The 25,547-nt window shown below is 42.4% G+C and overlaps 2 protein-coding genes and 1 long non-coding RNA gene across 3 annotated transcripts in view; 2 read left to right on the forward strand and 1 right to left on the reverse strand.

Moving 5' to 3' along the window:
* SH3BGRL (SH3 domain binding glutamate rich protein like) overlaps positions 1–14,073 on the forward strand; it is a 36,789-nt gene extending 22,716 nt beyond the window's left edge. The window contains exons 2-4 of the mRNA XM_075161939.1: positions 3,533–3,718; positions 6,926–7,006; positions 11,250–14,073. Coding sequence (XP_075018040.1) covers positions 3,533–3,718; positions 6,926–7,006; positions 11,250–11,282 — 300 coding nt within the window. The 3' untranslated portion in view covers positions 11,283–14,073. The remainder of the gene's footprint in view (positions 1–3,532; positions 3,719–6,925; positions 7,007–11,249) is intronic.
* LOC142087591 (uncharacterized) lies at positions 13,965–17,369 on the reverse strand. The gene is made up of 2 exons (XR_012675506.1): positions 17,309–17,369; positions 13,965–16,754 (listed from the first exon to the last, which is right to left on the reverse strand). It is a non-coding gene; the product is annotated as an uncharacterized LOC142087591 (long non-coding RNA).
* Positions 17,370–17,546: 177 nt separating this feature from the next.
* Positions 17,547–23,782, forward strand: LOC142087592 (TLR adapter interacting with SLC15A4 on the lysosome-like). The gene is made up of 3 exons (XM_075161940.1): positions 17,547–17,924; positions 20,060–20,121; positions 22,055–23,782. Exon 3 carries the CDS (start codon positions 22,102–22,104, stop codon positions 23,023–23,025), a length of 924 nt encoding a protein of 307 aa, XP_075018041.1. The 5' UTR covers positions 17,547–17,924; positions 20,060–20,121; positions 22,055–22,101; the 3' UTR covers positions 23,026–23,782.
* The last annotated feature ends 1,765 nt before the right edge of the window (positions 23,783–25,547 follow it).

The following is a 25,547-nucleotide window of genomic DNA, read 5'->3' on the forward strand; positions in this document are numbered from 1 at the left end:
GTTTGCAAACTGCGGTTAGCTAACAGGCCAAAATAGCTTCAGACATGACAGTTGTTTGCGTAGGACGAGGTGCGGTATCTGGAAAGGCGCTGGCTGGTGTCCATGCCCGGTTAGGCAACTGGGAGAGGTTTTTTTGGGAAGCGAGTGCTGCGTGTTGACAGGCGCATCCTGAAGAAAGACTCCTCGCTCCTTCCCAAAGATGGGCAGCAGGAACCGTCTTCCAGCCTCTTGTCCCGAGGAGAGCGTATGCCCTTTCGAGTAAGACAAAATACCCTGAAGCAGCAGCAGGCGTCTCTTGCTCTATTTTAGGCACTTCCCTCCCAGTGGTATTCCACTGCCTGAGATTAATAGACGTTTTCTAAATAAAATCCCATAAAATAATGCAATCTGGCAGCTCGGTGGCTGTTCCGCCCAGCGGTTGGTGCCATGTTTCTCTGGAGCATTTAATGCTCTTGCGTAAGTGCTTGTCACCGTGGTCGGAAGACTCATCTGAGGAGCTGGGAGGAAGACATCGCCTCTTAATCTTCCAACTTGTTTTTTTTAGTTTGGCCAGAAAACTAATACTACTCATGCATCAACACCAGCTCCTTGCTTTTCTCTACAGTTCTTTAGAGAATTATCTCCTTTGACCACAGGCAGACTGAGAGCAGCACAGAGACCAAACTGTCGTGCTTGCCTTCCACACGGTGCCTTTTCTAGCAGAAAAAATACATTTCCAGCTTTGCTAGCTCTTCATAAACAAGCAGGGAGGGTTATCTGCTGTGATAGCCCTTCGGAGCCACGGTCATGAACTTGGGAACTGGTTGTGCTACCTGTAGCCGAAAAAACAATCCAGACACTGTCCTTGCTCCACAAAGCTGGGAGAATGAGCGAAAATAGAGCAAAACAGGCAATGTGGCAGTGTACAGAGAGATGTTTTGCATACATATGTCCAAGAGGAAAACACTATTTAAGTTCATCATGTGAAATAATGGCAACATAGGGTAGTCAGAGGCATTTTCTTCATGTTGAAGAAGCATCTTCATGGCTGAGGTAGTCCAGCCCTGTCAGACTGGGTGCTGCACGGAAGGACTGGGTATGCAGAGTCTGCCTGTGAAGGGGTTGCGCTGTGAGACTGAGCTGAGATGCTGGGAGGAATGTGAGGATGTGTGCATGGCTAGGAGGCAATCTAATAGTAAAAATGATTTTAAAAAGAAAGAGACTTCTCAGGAGATCAGAATGCTAATTACTGTCAAACTTAGGCTCTTGTTTTACATGGCAGATTGTATAGTTTAATAGTAGATTGGGTAAAAACTTGGGTTTCTTTTTTTTTCTTAAGAATTCTGGGACATCTCAAAGTGTGTTCTCACTAAGCAGCAGATTTTGGACAAGTTAAGGACCTGAGACTAATGAAAAGAAACTAGCTGAATCTGTAATTTACAAATGGCGGGAAATGGTTAATTAAAATATAACTAGTTTGGGGAAAAAAATTTCCACTTACTCCCAGGTCAGTATGTTGCCTTAGATACTGACCACTGGCAGAGGAGTTTACAATTACAAAGACCTTTCCCTTATTTTAGTCCTACAGAATAGTTCATGAAGGAAGTGCTTGCTTTTTTTTTTTTCTCTGAGCTGTATTGCACAACGGAGGAAAAACTTCCCCTGACTGCTCCCTCCTGCTGTGACCCCTGTTATTAAAGGCAAGCGAAGAAATCTTACCAGTCGATTTGAGTCTGCTGAGAAATGTTTTTCTATACAGCCTGTAACATGAATTATTTCCTCGAGGTGGTATTAACTTGTCCATTTTTATTTATTTTAGGCCATGATGAAAATTAGCTGATGCCCAGCAATATTCTTCTGTTTAAGGGTACAAGGGTACTTGCTAATCGAGTTCAGCGGCTCCTTTACTGACATGCCAGGAGGAATTACGATGGCTCTTGCAGCCCTGGGGCAGGCGGTTTCCCCCCTGAAGCTGGGAGCACGTTTTTCCTCCGTCGGGAGAGCAGGTCTCTGTGCACTACGCTGAGCTAGATGCAGAGGGAGATCTATCTATCCAGGTTTTTTAAGAACAAACCACCCCACCCAAGATCTAGTTTAACCTGGACTGCTTCCCTATCATGGATTGTCACGCAGCCAGCAGCGATGGCTCCAAAGGAGCTGCTAAAGAACGAGTCAGTGGATGCTTAAAGCCTGCCAAGGCATGGCAGTCTCCTCTTCAGGCTCTGCTCTCCCAAACCGAGCCCTTCCAGGGCAGCACTTTTCCTACAGTAAAACCTCGCACCCTCCCTCCAGCTCCCGGTGCCGCTCCGTGCCCCGCGGGTGCGGGGCTGTGCGAGCCGGGGCGCAGGCACCATATTTGGCTCTCGGCTGGCTGCGCCCTGACCTCGGCGCTGCTCGCCGGGAGCTGCCTGTTTTCCCTTCGCCCTATATGGAGAGGCTGCTCGGGGAAGCTGGTGGCTGACCTGAATTAGAAGCAGCGCAACATCTGTATGAAGCGCTGCTTTTGCTGCGCTGAGCTAATTAAGTTAAAGCCAGGCCTTGGGCCGGTTTTGTAGTGAAGAGAATAATTGGAAGAGAACAAATTTCCCATTAAATTCCATTTTTTTATTGTTTGCCAGGATGTGCATGGTTATAATTTCCTTTATGGTGGTAAAGTCATGCAGAGGAACAACAGAGCGTAAGCAGATCTCTGTATCAGGAAGTCAATAATTCACATATGACAGTAATAAAAACCACCTTTCCTGTAAAAAGGCAACACAGTCTTTGCCGCGCAATCCTGCTTTTCACTTGGGTGCTGTGTGAGTATGCAGAGGACAGGCTGCATCAGGTGTGGGATCTCATCCAGCCTGTGCAATCACCCCCCCGAGACTTCTCCTTGAGTCGAGCAAGGACAGGGGCTGCGGGGTCGCAGCTCTCCAGAGACCATACCTGCCACCACCGAAAGCCAGAGCACAGCAGAGAGGGTTTTTTTTTTTTTGTCCAAAGAAACACAGCCAAAATTGCTTTGAGATCTTACTGTCAAAGATGACTTTGTGAGATCTCTGTTGGGAGGTCCCTGCAGCGAGGTGCATAGCCTACATGAGGAGAACAAAAACCTGGACTCTGGGAAGGGTGGGTTCAGCCTGTGCTTTCAGGGGCACGAAGGAAGCAGATTGTACCTCAGATGTCCCTCCAGCAAACTTTACTGCACCTGAAAAAACAACATTCCCCCAAATTAAGCGTAAGGCCTGGACAACACAGCCTCTGCAAGGGGACTGCTTGCACCTTTGCTTTTGGTTGGAGACCTTTGAGGTTCACAACACTCACATGTGTATAGGGGCAGCGTCTTTAGACATCAGCCTGTTCAATTATATAGGAGCCAAGTCAAGGTGCAGATATGACTCTTTAGAAGATACTTTTTTATTCTAAGAATTTTCTTACTGCTTCCGTTTTCAACCTGTTTTGCACCCCCTTGTTTCTGCGTTGAACCCTGGAATTGCATAATCAGCAGCAGAAAAAAATGGTTTGACTGATTTTGTTTGCTTTCTCTCCCCCCCCGCTTCTTTTGTGACAGATTAAAAAGCAGCAACAAGATGTGTTAGGTTTCTTGGAAGCCAACAAAATTGAATTTGAGGAAAAGGATATCGCCGCCAATGAGGAGAATCGGAAATGGATGCGCGAGAACGTCCCTGAAGACAGCCGGCCAGCAAGCGGGAACCCCTTGCCGCCCCGGCTCTTCAACGACAGCCGGTACCTCGGGGTAAGGGATGGCTCCAGCTCTCCACCTCTGCTTGTCCCAGTCCTCTTACGTGCTGCCACAGTCTGTGCTCTGCTGTTGTGATCAGCAAGAAAGGACTTGGCCAGCTGTATGTTCAAGTGTGCAAACTGTGAAGGACATGGAAGATGTTAGACATTTGCCCCTGCTCTTGGGCTTTTAATACTAATTGATTCTTGAATATTCCAGTTTTGCCATAGAGGAGAGATTAAAATTTGGACCTCCTGATTCTCAGATCATTGTGCTACTTACTGGAATGAGCCTACCACCACCTTGCAGTGTATATGTATTTTGTCCCCTCTTATGGCTCTGAAAGTTTACAGGTTTTTTTTAATTCTCATGTTCACCATGATTGTGAACTAATACTTCACAGAAGTCTGGCACTGTTGCATCAACCTTATGTTCTGTAGCAAGTTCAGAGATCTGTCTGTCTACATGGGGTTTGCCAATATGTGTGGATCCCAGATCGCTCTGAGGTCTGTTCATCTTCCAAAATAAATGCTCAGACATCAAGTGATGTCTGCCATGACCATAAATCAGTTTTCTGATCCTTCTTGGGATCAGTTTTTGTGCACTGCTTGCAAAATGAAGGCTGTTGCGGTCCACTTACTCCAGTGCCTTGAACAGATTAAAACTCATATTGCAAATACAATTCCAAACTTGTAATCATTTTAATGCTTGATCAAAAGTAAGTTGTCCTGCAGCACTTCTACTCAGCGGGCCATGCTTGAATGATTATTAGATTAACTGTTGATTTTATTTTTAAAACTTAGTATCTTCTGAAAAGAGCTCACAGTGTGCATTCCTCTGGTGCCGTGTGTTGGTTTCTAAGTTATTTTGCAGTCTGGTCCTGACCTTCAAAGCCTGTAAGTCAGAACCTGCCAGTTCTGGACTTCTGTGAGGCGGTTCTGTGGCTACTGAAAGAAATTATTTTCAGTGCACCAGGATTTTTTTCTTGCTTGTAATAAAAACAGAACTTGAAACAATATCCACAGTGAGCTAATGTGTGACTTGGCTCTCAAAATTTTACTGACTGTGGTTGTGACATGGAAAAAGGTTGGTTTGGAGCAACAAATATAGTGATCAATAGTTGTCTGCAGCTGAAAGCTGAGAAGGGGCTAGTCACAAAGCATTGAAAATCTCTGTTCAGTTATCTCTCTTTAAAAACAAACAAACAAACAAAAGAGGCAAATATTTCTGTACCAGTAGGAAGTCCAGTTGCAACAGTATCACCTTTCTCCCTTGGTGTACCAGAGCTTTAGGGATGCAAGCAGATCACTGTGCAGTTGTCTTTTATCAGCGAAATGTTGCCAAATTTCTGCTGCATTGCTGCACCTAGATCTGGATGCTTGCTTCTCAGAGATGCTTCTAATGTATCCCCAGCTGCAACCCATGACAGTTCTGTAAGCAGTAATTTTGGGGGGAGGGGTGTAGATGCTTCAGACCAGTTCTTGCTATGGGTTTATTTCATCCCCAAAATTTTGGTTGGTGTCACTCTGAAGTTTTGAAGTTTGGTCAATTTGTGTAGCTGGATTCGAGTTACTACCGTTTAGCTTTCAGGAAGGAAAAAGTTAATTGTATGCCCACACGCTTGAACCTCTTTATATCTTTATCTGATCCATCTCAAGCATGAACTTCCCTGTTTGTTTCATCTGGTGCAGCATAACTGGCAGAGGAATGAGCAAATTGACTTTTATTGGCCTGTGCGCAGCAGAAAGGCTGAAACTGTAGATGCCATGCAAGTTGGCATGAACCCTGCTCTTTAGTCACAGGCATTCCTTTCCTGGTAGATGCTACGAAGCAGACTGCTGGACTATGCACTAGCAAGATAAACAACCCCTTTGTTATCCAGCAGCCCCAGTACTGTCAACTGAAGGGCTTCAGGGAGGATTTAACGTAATCATACACATTTTTATCAAACTAGCACCCGAATGCTACGTGTACAATGTGAACAATAATTTAACATCCCTGATCTCTAGGCAGCTTGAATCCTCTGTTCCCTGTATGTTCTTCTGTCCCAGCTGCAACAGCCTCTTCTTAGAGCTGCCCCTGCTCTGAACACGCTGCTGTTTTCAAACAGCATTTGCTATTTCTTAGGCTTTTGCCTACCAGACAGACAAGCATGCGAAGCAGCGTGCCCTTAATGGCAGCTCTCTCCCTGACTTCAGCCCCAGACTGAGCCTGCTCTGAGCTGCTGCCTTGCCTTGGGTTTCTCAGCCAGGACTCCTGCATCAAAGCATTCCCCACTAAAGCTGGAGAAAGCTGGTACTGTTGCTTCAGTTAAAAAGGAAGAGGAGGAAAGTCATAGGACAGATATGTGCTGAGTTTGGAAATCGGAGTGAGGGAAGTACGTGGTAACTCGGACGACGGTGGACCTGCACAAACCTTCTGGGTTTGCTTGGTCAGTGTTTGGCAGCTGCTGGTGGTGAGCCACACTGGGCTTTTTGATTGCTCCTTCCTAACTTAGCAGACAGCTAAGCTGTGTTGTTTGTGCTCTGTACAGCACTGCATTCTGCCTCAAATATAAAAAAGGGCAGAGAAGGAAGCATTGTTACTTATTTTATTATTTCATTGTTTTTACCTTAATTTTCCTGGGAAGTGGCTGTGTGCATATTTAGAGCAACTGTAGTGCACTATGAGTACAATGAACAGTGCCACCTGATTTCCTTCGTTTGCGTAGACTAATCATTAATGGGAAACATGATGGGAAAGGATGTACTCTCAGTTTACAGGTTTAAATTTAACTTGTAACAGCTTTAAGAGTTAACGTCCATGGTTGCACAGTTGCCATTACTGACCAGTAATTAGCAATGGCACCTGTGGACATCAGTGTTTCTGATGACAAGGTATGGGCTCAGCCCGCTCCTGCAGGAGGGACATCCGTACCAGACCAGTGACAACTACCTTCCTATGGAGGCTGTCCCTCTGGGAAAGGTGGAAGCATCTCACAGCAGCATCTTGTTGCTACAGATACTGAAATTCCCAGCTTGTCACTTTTCAGACAGTACAATTTCTGTGGTATCAGCGCTAATGATAAATATCTGAGGCGATGCTCTGAATTTTGCTTTCGGCCACAGGAAGCAGTTTGCTCGGTGCGGGTTGGGTAACGCACCAAACTGAGCTGCGATTATTTCTGATCATTCATACTTCTGTCTTTTGTTTCCACCCCCCTCCCTGACTCCCATGGTGAAGGACTACGAAGCTTTCTTTGAAGCTCGAGAGAACAATGCGGTATATGCGTTTTTAGGCTTGACTGCGCCACCTGGTTCAAAGGTAGGTGTGTACGTTTCTCACAGTAAACCATAACCTGTATTTTACACCTTGTTCTTCTCTGCTCATGGGAGGATCTTTTGTGTTCTGTGGTTGCCCCAATCAATCTGCCTCCTGGTCTGATATTTAGTCTCCAGAGACTAACTTTCAGGCTTCGACATCACAGCAACACGCTGTTGTTATGTGCTGGTTTATTTGGAGGATGCTGTGTTCCCTGGAGGCATCTTCCTCCCCCTCCTTCTACCAGAAAAACTGCATGTTCAGTACAGATGCTCTTTTGGTATCCTCACTGCAGAGCCACCCTGCTCTTTTATAATTTAATGGAAAAGCTTTTGTTGCTTTGGAAGGAAGAGCTGGGTCAAGTTCTCCACATAATAATTGTCTCTTACCATTAGATTTTTTTTTTATTGTACCCTCTGGGAACAAGTGAAAGAGTAGTTAATATTTGCACTGAAGAATGCACAAGATATCTAGATGAAAAAAATTGTCCAAAACCAAAGAATTACTTCAGTTCAGTGAAGAAAACTTAATTAATGTGAAGTTTTGACGAGATTTTTTTGCTAGAAAATACCTTGAAACCAGAGTCGCTGTTTTTGAAATAACGTGGTCTTGCTTCACAGTAATTTTTTCCTCCAGCTTGTTATCTGAAGCCTTATTTTCCTTTGCCAATTACAAACTGGGTTGCTGCTTTGCGGATGCAATGGGCTGGACTTCTTTTGATTTTGATAGGATAGGACAAGCCTGCTTTATACATTTCACTTGACAGCAGCAGGATCCTCCAGGTCACTTCCAGCTTTCTTGTTCCAATGAATAAACACGCCATTTCCTTTCAACTTTATTCATGTAAGAGTTGAAGGTCGTGCTGTGCACATTGCTAAAAGACCTAATTTTAAAGGTGGATGATGATCCATCAGTATTAAGCATTACAAGTTGTGGGTCAGATTGAAACAGTTTTGGAAGCCAAACGGATTTCTAGCGGTAGCTCCACTAATGTGAATGGTGTAGCAAGGAAAAACTCTGCTTCGTACAGAGAATTGCAGAGAGCAAAACCTCTGATACGTGCCCCGGCCTCATGTGTCGCCGGCGTCAGGAGGCCAGCTGCGCAAGGTGCGATAGTCACGTAAATCTTATTTAAGTTTCTTGGAACATCTGCACAGCATGGCACAAAAGGGTATGCAGGATGGAGCCAAGGAGTGAGAAAGCAGCCCTGAGACCACGGGACGCAGGAAAGCCCGTGTGTTTCCCCTCACAGCCGAGATCTGGGAAGTGCAGCAGCACTGGAGAGTAGTTGCTGCCGTAATGAATCAGGTCATCTGTATCTATAACATTTATGAGCATTGCTGCTTACTTAACCTGCCAGATTGCAGAAGCAGTCTGCATGGCTATTGCTTACTCCAATTCTGTCCTAAGGGGTAGGTTTTAAGGAAAAGGTGAGTTTTAAAAGGGAGAAACATAATGCATTTGTACTCTGCTGAATTTTCATATTGCTTGCTACAGCATAGGGAGGTGCGTTTGAGCCAATGAAGATACCCTTTGCATAAGTGACCTTGTACCCAGTGCATTCTGCTGTTGGGCTGACTTTTGGTATCCGTCCCACAATTACATGATGTCAAATCAAGCTGATTGCCTGCTGCTGAGGAAGAGAAACTGATTTGTAGATGCTGAATTTGGCATTTACAGCATAGCTGCATGCAGCTTGGGTATGATATTGTAGTTAATGACATTGCGTCTGCATATGTTGCTACATAAAATGGAAGGAGTCTGGGATCAACCTATTGATCTTGCTGTTGCAAGAGAGGACCTTGACAGCAAACCTCCATTAAATGTCATCATGAGAGATTTGGAAAGTTGTTTGATTCTGACACAAAGTTCCAATATTAATGCTAAACAAGAAGGGCTCAGAAGTGAGCATGGGAAATGCAAGTAACTATTTACTGAGCCCTGGTGCTTTGGTTTGTGCTTTGGGCACTGAGAGTACAAATGGACCTACAAACCCTGGGAAAGGTTGGCATTCAATTTATCTTAAGTATCCCCACTTCAAGCAATAAGGTTTTAAAGGGAGAAGATTTGGTGAGTTAAAGGCTGTGATTAGTTATTTAAGGACTGAGAGCATGCTCCGTGAGGGGCCTGGAGGGAGAAATAAGAAAAAGTATGAAAGAGGGATAGTGTCAGATCTGAAAAGCTGAGCCTTTCCCAGGTAACTAGCAGGGCCATGCCCAAGGAAATTGGGTTTGACCTTCAAGACAATTAGGTTAGCATGTTCTCTGAGTTACTTGTACCCACTTTCCCGGGGATGATGGAAATACCAGGAATCCTCTCCAGCTTACCACTGCCTGTTTTGAAGAGAAGTACTTTGTCCTCCATTTTCTGAAAAAAAAAAAAAAAAAAAAAAGAGCTAGATGTCACTTCTGTAGTGCCCACGACTGGTTAATGGAGTTGTTACAAAGCCAAGGGAACCATCTCCTCTTCGTTACCATTCAAAGAATCACTTGTCTTTTAGAGAACATCAAACATCCTTTTTTTCCCCAGGCTTTGTAGACCTGTTTAATCTTTCCTTCATTCTTCACCTGCCTTTTCTGCCGTGAACTGATAGGATGCTGTCGCACGAGCAGCGTGGCTGCGCTGTGGCATCCCAGCTCCGCTCTTTGACCTGCGACGTGCGGCCAGAGGAGCAGAGCGCAGTCCGGGAGCGCGGCAGACCTGAGCCAGCAGTCCGAGCCAGGCTGTTCCCACGCCCCTCAGTTAAAACGCAGCACGACGCGACGCGCTTGGGCAGATAGCCAGGAAAACCAGCGTGATCCACCACGTCTAAGATAACGGAGATATGCGTGGTACTTCCTGCCCTGCGGGCTGGGGTCACCCGCTGTGTCCTCTCTCTTACAAGTCTTACAGGCTTCTTGGAAATTCCCTTCTTAGTCCTTTCTCCTCTTGTTTTTTATTTGTTTAGCGTACTGGCTCATGTTAACAATGATGCTGTTGAGTCTGTTATCTTCAGTATTTCTACGCAGTCACCAAAGCAAACAACTCCATTACATAAAAGTTGAGTTTAGCAGAACTTTTTCCTTTAAAATAAGCCATGCTGTCCACCCAGTGTCCAGTGTCCACCAGTGTTGCAGTGAGAGCACTGACCGTTCATCTGTTTGTAGGCCACGTTGCTGCTAACAGGTAATTAAATTAATCTTGAGTCAAAAGTACACTTGTAGAAACCATCTTCAGAAAAAAATTCCTTTTGCATTTCTTCTGTTGTCATTCTGTTCCTGTTTGTGACCACCTTGTGAAGGCTGAAAGAAGACTGAAAATGCAGCCTATTGTTTTTTAATGTTCCTTCTGAAACATACTGAGAATTGTTAGAGGTTAGCTGGTGTGTCCACTAAACTGCTTCAGCTGTTCCTTCATCTCAGAAGCTTCATAGGAATGTTTTCATGTACCAAAGGGCACCAGATCTATACCAGGTCCCTCGAAGGGGTGTGGGTTGGGAGCCCTGGGCATGGAGAGCAGGTGGTGCAGGAGCGGCTCCCAAGGAGCACGTCCCCGCTGGCTCGCTGCCCCCCGCAGCGGGGAGCTGGGGTGACTCGGCAGCGCCAGTGCCAGGACAGACCTGCTGCCAGCCCCAGGATGGAGCTCACGTATGGTCTTCTGCTGGAGCAGCTCCGAGCTGTGTCTTACTAAGGACTCGCAGGCTGCTCTGATCACCCTTCTGGAAGGCAAAAGCTAAACACTGGCTTTTGGTCGTTTGGTCGGGTTTAGTTCAGAAAGTAAATTATGTCTCTGCTGAGACCTCTCTTTTTTTTTTTGTCTTCCTTTTTTTTTTTTTTTTGATGTGGAGACTTCTATTAATTAAGAATTCCTTTTCCACTTAACCATAGTTCTTCAAATAATCTTTTATCTCTAAATAGTTCTTGTGCCCTAATATAAAATCAGGAATAACTCATTATATCTGATCTTCTTTTTTTTTTTAAACTTTTATGATCAAAACTGATCTTGGCCACAGGTTGGCATATTCCTGCAGGTCCTACCTGAGCTAGCTTAGAATTGGAGTTAAAGCCAGCACCGTATGGGGCTTGTTTTATAATGTCATCATAGGCAGTGGGGACTCTTCTATTGAGTTGGGTTCAGCGCTGCTCAATTCTTAATCCTGTATTGCTGCAACTTCTGTTATGTCGTATGTTGGTGCCTAACACAGGTATGTGTAAGTTGTCGCCTTTCATAAAGTACTAATACGTGTAATTCTGTTCTGCTGTTTCAGGAAGCTGAAGCACTGGCAAAGCAGCAAGCATGAATTTCAACTGCCTTAAATGTTCTGTAAAGGGAATTTCCACAGCTTTTTATAAAATAGTACAATTGTCTCTGCTTCAAGAAATGTAGATGTGATTTCTAACATTCGATTGGTGCTTGCAGCATTCACCGTACATAACACAAATTTGAACACAAGATGAAAATGTGAACATAAAGGTAGAGAGCACAGAGTGAATTATTACAAAGTTGGAAGCATAGGAAACTGAAGCAATTAGATGAATGATTTTCACGTAGTTTAAACTGTCTTGGCAATTCGTCCATTTTGTGTAAACTTCAAGAAACTATTTTAGTACTAATAATACAGATGGGGTTATACCTAAAGATCCAACTATTTAAAATATGGAAAACAAGCAACAGCATCTAAAACCTTGTCAGATACTAACTGTAGTGCCTGAGTTGCCTCAGAAACGTTACTGAATTACACAGTAATTTTTCAGTGTCTTTTCTGGTTTCAGATGAAATTGTAGGTGGTATTGTGTAGTATAGCCATTGTAGTCACTTTTGAAAGTTGTGTTTGTTCTTTTGTAGAATGGATATTTAAGATTTGTATTGTAACACACTGTACAGATGATGAAAAAAAAAATGCCATGTATTTGTCACTTAAGTGATCCGTGTGGGCTCTTTGGACAAAGAAAAAGGGATTTGGGCAATGGACAGCCTTTCCGTTGGCAAGTTCATCACACAGCTGCCTAAGCATGGCTCGATTACATGTCTGTGTGCCAGATTCAGATGAAGTAGGCGCTAATTCCCAGGCAATGTTGCAAATAAGCCAAAACGGCCAGAAATGGCATTTCCTTACCTGTGTAAGGGTGAAAGCCTTTAATGTATTTCTCTACAAAAATACCAGTTCACACTGCTTATAGTATTAGGCATCTTACTGTATGTTCAAGTAGTCATTAGATTCATATACTATTTTTTCAAATGAGGAAATAAATGTTTGAATAGCAAGAACTATTGTAATTAAGCAAGACTTTTTTTTTTTAAGGTTTAAAAACTTTTTTTCCATTGTTATTGCCATATCATGAAGCTATTACAGGAATTGCGAATCAGTTAAAGTGTCTTGTATTGATGAATTTACCATGTGCAATATTAACCTGTCTGTTCTCCCAGTGCTCATGAGATAGACTGTATTTCTTGGCCATATTCTGCAAAAATATGAATAATTACAAGTGCCCTGAAGGATAAGAAACAGGTTTAAAACGTGTGTGGGTAATTTAAAATGCATTTTGCACCACATAATGTATTTATTCCCCAAAAGCATCAAAAGACAGTGAGAAAGATCATTAGTCCTTGCTATAGTTAGAGGATCATTCTAATAGCTCTGCACACACACACTTTGATTTTCTTTGCTCTATGAAGACAGAGAAACAGGTGGTACAGATCAGCAAAAGGCTGCAGCTGATCATCGCCATGCGGTTATTTTACACTGATGCTGTAAAATGTGTGCAGTGCTTTTTAAATACTTTCTGAAATGGCTTACAGTTCATAGTTTTGAAGTCTGAAATTAGGAACAGGATAAAAGTAAAAACTTACAAAGATGTTCTAAAGTGCAGCAATTTAAATACTTCCGTCACCAGCATTTCTCTGGGGCTTGTGTTCCGTTCACTACAACTGATGATTTTGTCAACATCTATTAAAAGAGAAATGCAGCTACTTGCTTTGGTTGGAGGGGAGCTCTGCTTCTAGAGAGCTCATGATGAAACTTCCACGGACGTCCGAGTGAGCAGGATCTAGCATGGAGCCAAGTTAGTTAGATGATATTTAATTCCTGTTTTATCTTTTCTGATTTGGGAGCCTGGGAGTCAGTTTGAAGCTTGTCCTTACAAAAGCAAGCACAGTATCAAAATGCATAGGGATAGATTAATGTTGCCTTACCTTCAAGATTAACACACGCATTTGTGCTTTTCCATTAACAAGCTTTATCGGTAATTACTGAAATTTTGTGAAATTTATTCTTAAGATCTTTTGGGGATGGAAGGCAGGTTACATTTTAAGTCCAGTGTCCAATTTTTATTGTTCACTAGAATTTCATCTTTCTGAACCGAGGTGATTTTTCTTTCTTAATATTGGCATAATCTTTCTCTGTGTCTAAACTAGTGAGAGAGTTTTTGAGAAAGATATAAGAATACTAAGTGAAGTCTTGTGAAAAAAGTGGAATTTGACACACAAGTCAATTTGCTGTGTTTCCTGTGTAAGGAAAGTATGGTGTAAGTTTTGTGAATTATAGTCATTATTTTGGAGAAGCCGTAATTGAAAGTCGCTGCCAAATTCTGGCAGTTCAGCGACCCAAAACATTCTGGAACGAGGTCAATCTCTGTTTCTGACGGTGAAGAAAATTGCCAAGTTTAAGAAAGCAAAGTCACTTCCCTCGTCTGGTCCCCCACCCTTGCCATATGGTAGCGTTCAAACTGTATCAGCATTCCTAAGAAAGCTCTGTTGAGACAGGCTGAATTATTTCTTTGTCCGGGGAACAAGGCACCAACACAATCTGAAAAATACCGAAAATATCTCTTTGTTGTGGGACTGCGTGGAAAACTTGCATTCATTTTGATGCAAATATCTTGCATGAATTTAGGAGCGCTAGGAATGCGTTGCCTATATGCTAGTTTTCTGTTTCCCATACCTGTGTTAGGTTAATAATGGGCGCAAGAACTGAATTTGTTCATTTCTTCTTTTTTTTTTTCCTATGTAGAAGGCAGGCATTGAGGATTTAACCTGTATATTAACCATTCCTGTATCATTCCAATAAAATTGTTTTAGAATGCTTTCTCACATGATTGACTTGTTTGCATGTTTTGTTCACGGTTTGAAGTGGTCCCGTAAGTTGAAAGAAGTGGAGTTTTCAAGTGAAAATACTGCTTTATTTTAAAAGTACAGGATCTATACGACAAAGGGAACATAACGCATCCACTGCTGCTGCATGTTAAGCCTGTTGGGTTGGATTTCTCACCTGTTGCAATTAATGGGTTTTAATTACTTAGGATACACCTACACAAAATAGACTTTGGAGGTTTTGGGGGTTTTAGGAGAGCACTGAATACACTTTCTAATTAACTTAACTGCTTTCCCACTCTTTCCCCAAGGCAGTTACAAATTGAAAGCGGACAGGGCAAATCCGCTTCACCCCATGCCTGTAGAGCTTGCCAAACAGTCTCTGTTGCTTTTTTTGCAATGTGTGATTAATTAGCTTTATGCTGCTCGCAGCAGGGGAACTATGTTATTTAATATTTGGGTTGCCAGAGGGCGGTGTAGGATAAATGTTTAAACTAAAACTATTCATTTTTACCTTCTCTATTTGCCTGGTAGATCCAGCAGGTACATTCTTTGAAGCTTTACGTGCTGAAGTTTTGCACCACCTAGTCTGTAGACTACAGAAGATGCATTCTTAGCCCCCAAACCGCACTAGGATTTGCCCAAATCCCAGGCTTCAATTCACATCCTCTGAAGGAAACCAGCAATTTAATTCTAAACCACTAAGAGTGGTTTGCGAGAAGGCTGCTTGCTTGCCATTTATAGGATCAACTTTTTTCTGTCTGAACAACTAAAGCACAACTGAGAGCCATCAGTTACACTGATGTCTTTTAATGGTGTTTATTGCTTGTCTCTCACTTACTTGCCCTTCTTTAGTGTCTTAAAAAATGGTCCATAATGTAAGATAAGAGAAAAGGGCTTCTGATGCCATTCTAATTATAATGAATCCCATTTACTTTCCTTGTATATACACTTCACTTGTATAACCCAGAAAAATCTCTGGTTTTCTTGTTTGTTTATAAAAAGTCTTAAAATACCAAATTGTTATTCATTAATGTACAGCTCAATACAAATAATTTTCAAAAATCTGTTTAAAAAGCAAACTGCATGTGTGCATATAACGTTTACTTAACTTGCTGTTTCAGGTTACAATGGTGTGCACTGTAATAAACTTTTCTACCAGTTAATGTGGGATTTCATTAATTTCTCATTTAATAATCTGTATGTCATGGAAAATTCTGTAAAGTCTGACTATATCCTTCAGCTTGTGTTGCACATATTTCAAATACCAGAAATGTCTTGCAATACAAATTTGAGGTCTGCATAGCGGAGATATGTGCCTGCTGGTCCCTTATCGACGAGACTTCATTCAGAGTCCGTCCAGGTTAACGTCACAAAGACAAAGCCCAGAACGGGTTAACCTGAGGTACGGTTGCAGTCAGCAGCAGTAGGTGAGTAAATGAGTAGCTCCTGAGCAGCTCAATTGCGGGTAAGAGACTGTATGTGTGTGTATATATATATAAAAAACTGTATATATACACTGTATATAAATATTTCTTCTGCCTCTTGGTGTTTTGTTTTGTTTGGTTTTTTTTTAACATGAGAAAAAGGTATTAGCTAGTCCTGTGCACTCAGGCCCACAATTTGAGAAATGCAAGAAATAAGACTTACCAAGAACAACGTAATAAATTTTTTTTCAGAGGACTAATTTAAATCCATTAAAGTAATAGATTCAGACTGATCAGTAACCTGTGTTAAGAACTTTATCAGACCTCATCTCTCTGTGTTTTCCCCGTTATGGTAAGAGAATTTTAATAGCCAATTTAAAAAGAAACTGAGACAACTCATTACCTGGGAACAAGCCATTAAGGTTTCCTGACGTAGTGTTTTCCTCTTTTGCCAGTCTTGCTTTTTCAGGGTTTTTTTGTGATTTAAAGAAGAGTGGGAGAGCGTGTATGATACTACCCAGAGAGAGGCGTTCTGTGATCACATTTCCCCACCTCATCCCCTGCCTCTGATGTCGAGCTGATTCAAGGTGTAAGGGGAAAATGAAGGCATTTACTTATTGCTTGTTATCCATTCCAGATCTGAGTACTGCCACTGCATTTCTTCCTTTTTTTTCCCTTTCTCAGAGAGATCATGACAGCACCTGCTCTTTTTCTGGAAATGGATCACACTTGGTATAGAAAACTGATGTGTGAAGCCTATCTGAATAGATCAGGTAGCACTACCTACACAAAATAATCCCACTCTACAAATAAATAATTATCAAGTAATTATCTCTCAGTGAGTTTCCTGCAGAAGTATTCTGTGATTTCTCCATATTATGTGATCTTGGTAGAATGTTTTCGATTCAAAATTGTTAATAATGAACTTTTCAAGAGTTTAACAATTTTGAACTGTATTGGTAAACTTTTCGGAGAACTTTGGGAAATGCAAAAGGATTCTAAAAGTCAGCTTAAGGTGATGAAGTAGAAATCACTGTCCTACTACAGGAGGTGAGCACTGCTTCATAGTAAGTACTGAGTACTCTTGAGTGTTCTGAGTATGCAAAATACATGTATTTAATATGTTGCATTCATGAAGTATCAAAATTGGTCCTGTATACAGTAATTCCTTGTCTCACAGGTTTGTCTATTGAAGACATCTTAAGGAAGTTGGAGACTTCTTTGTTTTCAGTTGCTTGGTATAACATCTCAAAATCCTTAAAAAAAAGGAAACGAGCAACATCATTAATACATTGTCAACGGCAGCATAATTCCCGTCTGACTTCAGTTCCGTTTTGAGTCCTTTCCCAGCACGTAGGGCACGTTATTTTTTGTTTATGCAAACAGAACGCGGCCAGATACACGGTTCATAACCACGAATGTGACATTAAATCCAAATTAACCTTCGTGAAACCCCAACGCCAAGCCCGCGGATGGTAAATCCCAGCGCGGACACGCACAGTGGCCCCGAGCACGCTTCGGTCCCGTTTCCCTCAGCTGAGGCGCGGTGTAAGGACAAGGGGGGCGGGATGGGCCCGGCCGTGGGGCAGGCCCCGGGGCTCTGCCCTTCCTCCGCCGTACCCACCGCCACCGACTATGAAGGGCGGCATGGCGCGGGGGCCGCCCGCCTTCTCCGGTCCCCGCTGACCGCAGCCCGTTAACGCCCAACCCCGAGCCGGCGGCCTGCCTCTGCCTCACCTGCCGTGCGGGAGGGCGGGAAGCGGCCGAGGCACCGCCGCCCGGACCGGGGGCTCGCCCCGACCCCGCTTACCTGCCCGAGCCCGGTCACGCCGCTGTAACAGCCCTTAATGGCGCCCACGGCCCCTCACCGGCCGCCGCCTCGCGCCGTTGCTGCGGCAACCAACCGCCATACAGCCACCGAGGCGAGGCTGCCCCGCCAACCGCCATACAGCCACCGAGGCGAGGCTGCCCCGCCTTCCCCATTGGCCGTTCCTCTTGTCAGTCAGCATGAAGACCCGCCCCCGTGGGTACTTGGGCGCTGTAGCGGCCTGAGGCGAGCGGCGGCGGCCTTAGGGTGGCTCTGTCCGAGCCCGTAGCCCGGCACCCCTTCTGGTAGAGCCCATCGCACCAGCGAACGGCCCCACCGCCAGCAACCGGAGCCCTCCGGGTCCTCTCCGCAGCCTCCTCCGAGCCCGGGCCGCCTGCTCCCCTCAGCGCTGGGGTTCGTCCCCGGGCACCTGAGCCTGCTGCAGGGGTCCCGCCTGCCTGCTCTGGGTGTCCGCTCTGGGCTGCGGGGTGCGCTCTCCTCTGACCCAGCCTCGCCGGTTGCCTTTGCTCCCCTGTGACCTCCCCGTCCCTCCTGTCCGCCGCTGTCTAGCGAGACTTGGCTTCTTTTCATTTACAAAGTACTTCGGCATCCCGGATAGGTGAGTGCCTCCCGGCCGGAGCAGCCTGCGCCCCGGTCGGCGTGGTTCGCTTTCTGCAGCCGGGAGGTGGCAGCGGAGAGGGCGGGTTCGGGGTGTGCTTTATCGCATCAGTCGGGGCGGGAGCGCGTTCGGGCAACGAGGAGCTGTTGGGCAAGAAGGTGCTTGAAAACTGCGAGAAGTTGGGGTTGTTAGGATGGTACAGCTGGTTTAAATGGAAAACGAAAGACTTGCAACAGCTGTGCTTGAAAAAAACAGTTGATGTAGTCAACTTCTATTTCATGTTTATATGCGCATAAAATACCTAGTCTGGGCTGAAATAAGGGACTTTGTTTACATGCTGCTGTAGTTCATGTAATATGATAATTGTGTATGGTAATACACAATGCTGTATTATTTATTTTTTCCATATATGAATGATCTAGTCAAATTTATTTTTCTTTCTTTATACATTGTGCTTTAAGTTTAGCTTCAGGATTCAGACATGCTTGTATTGCTGACTGTTTCTTCTAACTGCAGTCTGTTTTCAGCTTCTGAAATAACTTTGGGTTTGTCTTTTTCTGATTTTATTTTTGTAAATATAGGGGGGGTTTTTTGTAAGATCTTATTGATTGAAAGTTATTCATTTCTTTGAATATTGATGCATTTGACATCTGAGTAAAACTGAAATGAAAGGTGACTTGGTTTTAATCACTCAAGACTAATTACCTAACCTGATTTCTTCCTCTCCCTCTCTGTTACTTTTGTGTTTTGTCGAAACTGCTGCACGAAAAACACGGCTGCAGCTGGCACCGATTATAAGCTCAGTGAAGGAGGCAAGGTTTAAAACTACATGGAATTTGAATCACCCTGTTTCCTGTGAGGTTTGGTCTCCCCCAAGACTGGGGGCAAGAGTACTCTGTTGAAGTCACAACCACATCTACCATGCAGAAATCAGTCATGCAAGATGATTAGAAATAAAGTAATTTTGAACAGCCTTTAAGTACGAAATGAGCTTTATATAAATTCAGTGGGAATAAAAACATCTTTCATTCTGCCTCCATAAAAACTGAAGTCTTCTGTGAAATATAGGTGATGAGGAGGGAAAAGGAATAATTCTAAAGAGACTCCATTGGACCTATATGGTCATAGTTACTTCCAACCTTACATTGATTCATTTCTAAGGCATATCGTTATTTTACTGCCAAAACATGTTGAATGATGGGTTGCAATCAATATGTTGCTGTAATGTTATCTTTACACTCTAGTTCTATTTTACATTTGTGTCTCACTCCTATCATTACACTAAACAGTGTCTATTTAAGACCTTTGTCTAGTACTTGGATGAGATTCAGCTTCTGATTTTTTTTTATCTTTGAGAAGAAGGAAGTTTAGAAAAGGCATCAATGGAAAACTCCTCAAACTGTCTATAGGCTAGGTCTAGTGCTGGGGGGGTGGTGTGGCTCAGTGCATGAGCTCGGTTTCAGCCGCTGTGAGAAGGACACGCTAAAACCACTGTGGGGGCACCTCTGACATGCCATGGAGCCAGAGGTAGTTTTTGACCCCAGAGAAAGTGTCTTTGATCAGTGACAAACAAGACTCCCCGCGGCTGTCTGATGGCTGCTGCTTTCAAAGAGGCAGCTTCTCATATTTGCGTTTTACAGACAAATGATATTCATCAAAATCTTGATGAAATGAAGCTGTCAGTTTCTTCCCCTCCAGAAGAAGGTCACAAGACTATAAATTTAGCTGTTTTCAAAAGGGGAAATGGTGTAAATAACATCGCCTCCGTAAGTCTGGTGGATGATAGTACAAAACTGAACTTCTCTAGATGGAAGTGTTGGGTGGAATTCAGTTTCAATTTTGAACAGCCTGGTGAAGTACAGGCACCCTGATCCTTTAGTAGGAGTTGTTTTTAAATGACTTATTATGGCAGTTAGCAATTCATCAGCATTGCACCACGGTCAGAAACATCTCAATTCGTTTTTTTAACATCCTCTTTTAGATTTGCTGTCACTTTGTTTTCAAAAACCGCACACTTTTCCAGTGGGATCACTTCTGTTTTAAAAGGAAAAAATGGGGAACTAAATCATGTGTGTCAGGTTTTTTCCACACAGACAGCAGTGAAGAAGAACATGTAAGAATCTATTCTCTTACAGCAGCTGGAGTAGGAGAGTTCTAGGCTATGTGATTATCTGCCTCTCTCACCCTACTAGGATTGGTAAGTCTGGGCTTTTTTTTTTCCTTATGCTTTGTTCCAGAATGCAGGCACCATTTACTTCACTTGAAAGAGAGCAATTTTGCTAAGATTACCATATTTTAGCTCTTACATTAGCACTATGAGCATTTTCAAAGCCATACAGCAAATTTTTTTAGCATGTAAGGATCTGGGTACCTGTGTCCTGTTTTTCAGAAGCAAATGAGGCATACAGCATTCCAAATTCCATTGACGTTCAGCAAGATTTAGACTGCCGAGTACTCTCGTCTCTTTCGAAAACGGCACTTGGTTTCCTAAGTCCCTTAAGTGCTTAAGAAAATGTTGTCCTGCTTTTTCCATATGTAAATGATTCTGTAGATAAACAGTTATGCTAATGTAGCCAGGAGAAGGCACAGTGTACTGCTTTTCTTGATTGCTTTGGTCTCACTTGCAGGCATATCGCAATTCCAGTGTTACCTTCAGCTTCAGGGAGGGAACAGTGCGATTTAAGCTGAAAAAGAACCCTGAAAAAGAAAAAAGCAAATGGTTGTACTGTGGCAATCTGTAAATTTAGGAGGGAAGTAGAAAATTGCCACCTCTCAAGTAACTGGAGTTTTAGAATTCTTTTCTGGAAGGAGTACTGGGATTAAAAAAAGTGACCCAGTGTATCGAGTTTCATTGCAGAACAAAAAAGCCAGAGTTTATGGTTTGGTTGCTGACAGTTAGAAGCAAATGAGTGGAGTGAGGGGGATGTTTCTGGTTATATATCAAATATATTAAATTTGCAGAGGTTTCGTTTGTGTGAGAGCTATCTAGTGACTTGCATGGCATTACTGCTGATGTGAATTGCCAGCACCGTGAAAAGTATTGAGCCTTAATTGTCCATGATATAAGTAGAGTTTTTTGGTGTATTTCAAACAGCATGCCAGTATGTCCTGTTCTTTGGGAGATTTACTATGTACTCTTCAGTAAAACTGCCTCATCCCTTGCCTCTCCCCACTATTTCAAACCATGAGCACGCTAGAGGTGTGTGAAGGTACTTGAAACATGCAGAGATTAAAAAGACATTTGAGGAACAGAGGGATTTTCTTGTGTTCATCTTTCCTATTCCTCCGTAAGAGGAGTGGTGATGATCTTTTCCTTAGTGAGTTTAAGTCAGACTTGGCTCTAAATGGAAAGATTCCCTTTGATTTTAACGGTAGGTGAATTGAAAAGGAATGACAAGGAATCATTAAACATAGTAGATTATTTTGAGACATACTGGCTACCTTTTAATTATTCACATGCATTTAGTAAAACTGTGGAGCCTATAGATACACATACTACTCATCACTTCACTATTGGGGAAGACAAATTAACAATTTATATCTTTTAAAATCATCATTAAGAGGGACACTAAAAACATTTGTATATGTGAACTGCATTTTTGGATGCAGTCCTGAAGAACTATCAGCATCTCTTTGAAGCTCCTTGGCGCCTCACAGGAGGGCTCAGGCCAATTCAGAATCAACCTCTGTGTCTGAATGTGATCTTGATTTCCTTCCTATGTCACCTCTTTAGCTCTTCGAAATTGTTGTTTTTCAATGGGAAAAGTTGATTTGCAACTGATGGTAGTGATATAGACAAGTAAAACAATTTTGCTGATTTTTACAGCTCATAAGTATGATTTATCTCAACTAGCCACAATGCAGAAGAGATGTAGGAACAGAAGCAATACCACAGATGAAGAACCCAGTTAATGCCCTTCCTATATCTTCAGGATGATTTTTGTTGACGTGGTATAGAGGTTAAAATTGTAGAAAAGCGTGTGGTTTACTGTTTACTAAAACCAAATATTCTAGAGAAAAAGAAAAATCACGGTCAGTCTTTATGAAAAGTGCATTGTTCATTTTTTATTATTATTCCTCTTTGTCCAAATAAGTTTGAGGTACTCTGCCTGTCTGTCTTTCACTCACAGGACTACATGGGACTCTGGTGAATAGACTGTTACTCACACTTGTCATCATGTTGGCAGAAGGCATCTTAACTAGACTCATATATAAGGAAAGCTGTCATCAAGATAAGCCTCGCAAATCTCATGCATCCAAAAAGGATAAAGAGGGAATCTGGAGACAGAAACTTGTAGACAACCCAAAAATTAAAGGCTTTGCTGATGGACATGAGAAGCAGGATAAGATCTCTGCTAAAAGTAGCAAAATGGAACACAGGAGCGGTCCTCGATGGAGATCCATAAAAGAGGTACCAGCAAAAGATCAGAAAACACTTGTTAAAGGAACCGTGTCACCAGCTTTACATATTCCCAAAAGAGAACAAAATACCGAACAGATGGATTTATATAGATCCTGGTCATGCAGCAGCATTTATCAAAACTATCCTGACTTACATATTGGGGGAGACCATGTGGGGGACCATGCATGTGATTCAGGTTGTGTTTTGGACCATGTGTGTGATGAGCTTCCTGATGGCCCTGTTTTACTGTCCGTAGATATTCCTCTAGGTCAGTCCCCTCTACGTGAGGATCCCAAAAAGCCAAGTATGAAGTCCCTGTCTGGAGATGAAGCTGGGGAAAGGAGTATGATGCTCTGTGAGGAGCCTCTTACAAACTCCATGCTCAACAAGTACATGGAAACAAAAGTGGCAGAGCTCTATAAACAGTTTTTGGAAGAAAACTTGACCAGGTGTGGTTCTGTAACAAACCTCCTCACTTGCAGTTTGATAAGGAGTAGCCTGAACCAGATAAGCTTTCAGATATCCCAGGAGCAGAATATAGAAACATCAAAAGCCAGAGAAGTGCTCTTGCACTCTTTAGCTTTGTTTAGTTTGCGCAACACTACCAACAGAAATAGCTCTGAATTTAGTACTCCAAACTTACAAATCTCAAACCCAGCATGCATGAAAAAGAGCTGCAGGATGCAGTTTACATCATGACTGATCTACTTAGCTGGAGAGATGAATGCGATTCAGATACGAATATTTTACTCCAAGGATTAGGTTGGGAAATGAAAACCTTTACACACTACAGACTTCTTCAAATAAATAGTTTAACACTGAAACCATAGTTTGTCTTTGTTAGCAGAGGAAGTAAAGGTCACTGTTTTCTTTTTTCTAAAACAGAATGTGAAATGAATTTCTCTCTAAAATGCTAGTCAACCATATTTTTATAATGTATTTGTCCTCCTTCTAAGACTCTGGCTGTATGAGTAATTTTACTCATGTACCATCGGATTTACTCCTGCAGGAAAAATCAATCAAGGCATGTGCTGGTAAAACTTTGATCTAAGAGACTGATCCACCCAGGCAGTAAGTAAGAGTCAAGTTGTCTTTGCTGGACTTTGGATTAGGCTGTGTAGTTGAAGCCCAAGTTTTGGACATTCAGGTTCAAATTTTGCTCCTGCAAAGTTTGATCACAGTGGCTGAAAAAGTATTTCTTTGGCTTGAAAATCTTCTCAGCAGATGGAGACGTTCAGGACTCTGGATTATTTTGTATATATTATCATACATAGGAAGTGTATCGACATGAAACACGAATCAAGACACAGATATTGTTGCATATGTAAGTTTGTACTGCATAGGTGGAGTATGTTACAATGAAAATCTAGGTGAAATAGTTGATAGAGATTGTAAAAAAACATTTCATTTTCTGTGAAAAATGTTTTTCTTTTAAATAAATCCTTTGATAAAATCAGCTTTCTGTCAGTATATTATTATTTTATGTTCCACTTGCATTTTTAGTAAAAGGTCTCTGTCTTTATTTCCTTGGAAGTGAAGCACCTGCAAGCTAAGATGACTGCAACGTTCCTGAAAAGGTAGTGCAAGCTTTCTTCATCTTCATTTGGAAATTTAAATGCAGATTTTGATGTGGAAATGGTGTTACTTAGCTTTCAAACTCATTTTCTTCCTTTTCTGTTACTTCTTCTCAGTAAGTATTTCAACTGAAAATTAATCGCTGTGTCACCATTGTAGAATGATAAATGAATTAGACTGTTACCTGGTCTGCGGAAGTGTTCTTCTAGTACGGAAACCTCTTTACTTGCACTGTGATTGAGTATGGTTTGACACACCTGCAGTTCTGAGTTTGCAATCATGAAATCCAAATCCAAAATCTAGCAACAAGCTATATTTATACAATTATAAGCTTCCAAAATGCACAGTAACGTGCTAGTTAAATCATTTTATCCAGTTCCTGATGCTGCTCAATGCGTAGGTATGGGATGAGTTATAAAGCAGAGCTTCTCACTGAAACTTGCTATGAAACAGCTAATGTAAGCCAAAATCGCCTTTGGCTTTGAGACACAGCTCTTAAACTCTGATGCATAATACGCATTTTTAAAATATTTGTCAGCCCTCTAAGAGAATATGAATGATCTTGTGATCTCTAGGTAATAATACATCAAATGCAAACATATTTGTGTTTGTACATCAAGGCCCTTGACATCTGATCAGTCCTTTGAAGAGATCAAAGTTGTTTGTTGGGTTTTTTGCTTGGGTTTTTTGTTGTTTTGCTTTTTTGGGGTTTTTTTTTTGGTTTTGTTTTTTTAAAATCCAGCATCTTTAGTTGTTGGGCTTTTTTAAAAATCATCTTTGAGCTGGCATTTATAATGAAAATATCAGTAGGCTTGAAAGAAAGCCTCAGAACACTGAGAAGATCTGAATTCACCTTGAAGCCCTTAATTCAAGTAATTTAGCTTATTAATTAGTTGCATTTACTGTAATAGGAACTGTATGATGGGGCTTAGAGTTAAAATTGTACCTGTTTTGGCCTATACAGAGAAGGAAATTTGCAGAAAAAAGTGTACTGGACCCTTAATAAGCTGTACCTATGCAAAGACTGCACCTTCGTGGCATGGGGCTTCTTTTGGAGGAGGAGGATGCAACTGCCGCTGTGTGCGTCATTGTACGTGGTGTCAAACAGTCTGCTAAATATAGCAGCGTGCATAATGGAAAGGAAACTATACAACTTCTGTGTGTCTCAAGATTTTTAACCTTTTCTGATGCCTTGCAATGTCTTTTAGGATTGGTGGGACTTAACTAAAGTGCATGGCTCAATGCATATAGGTACATGATGTCTAACACAAATGCAAGCATGTGGGGTTTAATAGGGTGCGTATGTTCAAATTTGAGATCAAAGCTCCAAAGTAAAGCACAAAAAAAATAATTGGCCGACAAGCCTACTCCGTCTGATAGATGGTCTGAATGAGCTTATCTAAGCATCGAGCCAATTCGGCATCTGAGCAGAGTGAATACCCCTGGTTTTGAGGTGTTTCCCAGCTTTTTATGTACTTGGTTTTAAAGCTGTAGGAAGATGGGCACTCTGCTTCTCTGGAATTGCCCTGAAAGCTGGGCATTCATTTCCCTCAGCTGCCTTTGAAAATCCTATTCCCGCTCTTTGTTTCTCGTGTTGAATACCCAACTTTCAATCTTTTATGTTGTTTTTGCAGGCAGTCTTCAGA

The sequence above is a fragment of the Calonectris borealis genome, chromosome 13, assembly GCF_964195595.1.
Source record: "Calonectris borealis chromosome 13, bCalBor7.hap1.2, whole genome shotgun sequence".
Taxonomy (NCBI): Eukaryota; Metazoa; Chordata; class Aves; order Procellariiformes; family Procellariidae; genus Calonectris; species Calonectris borealis.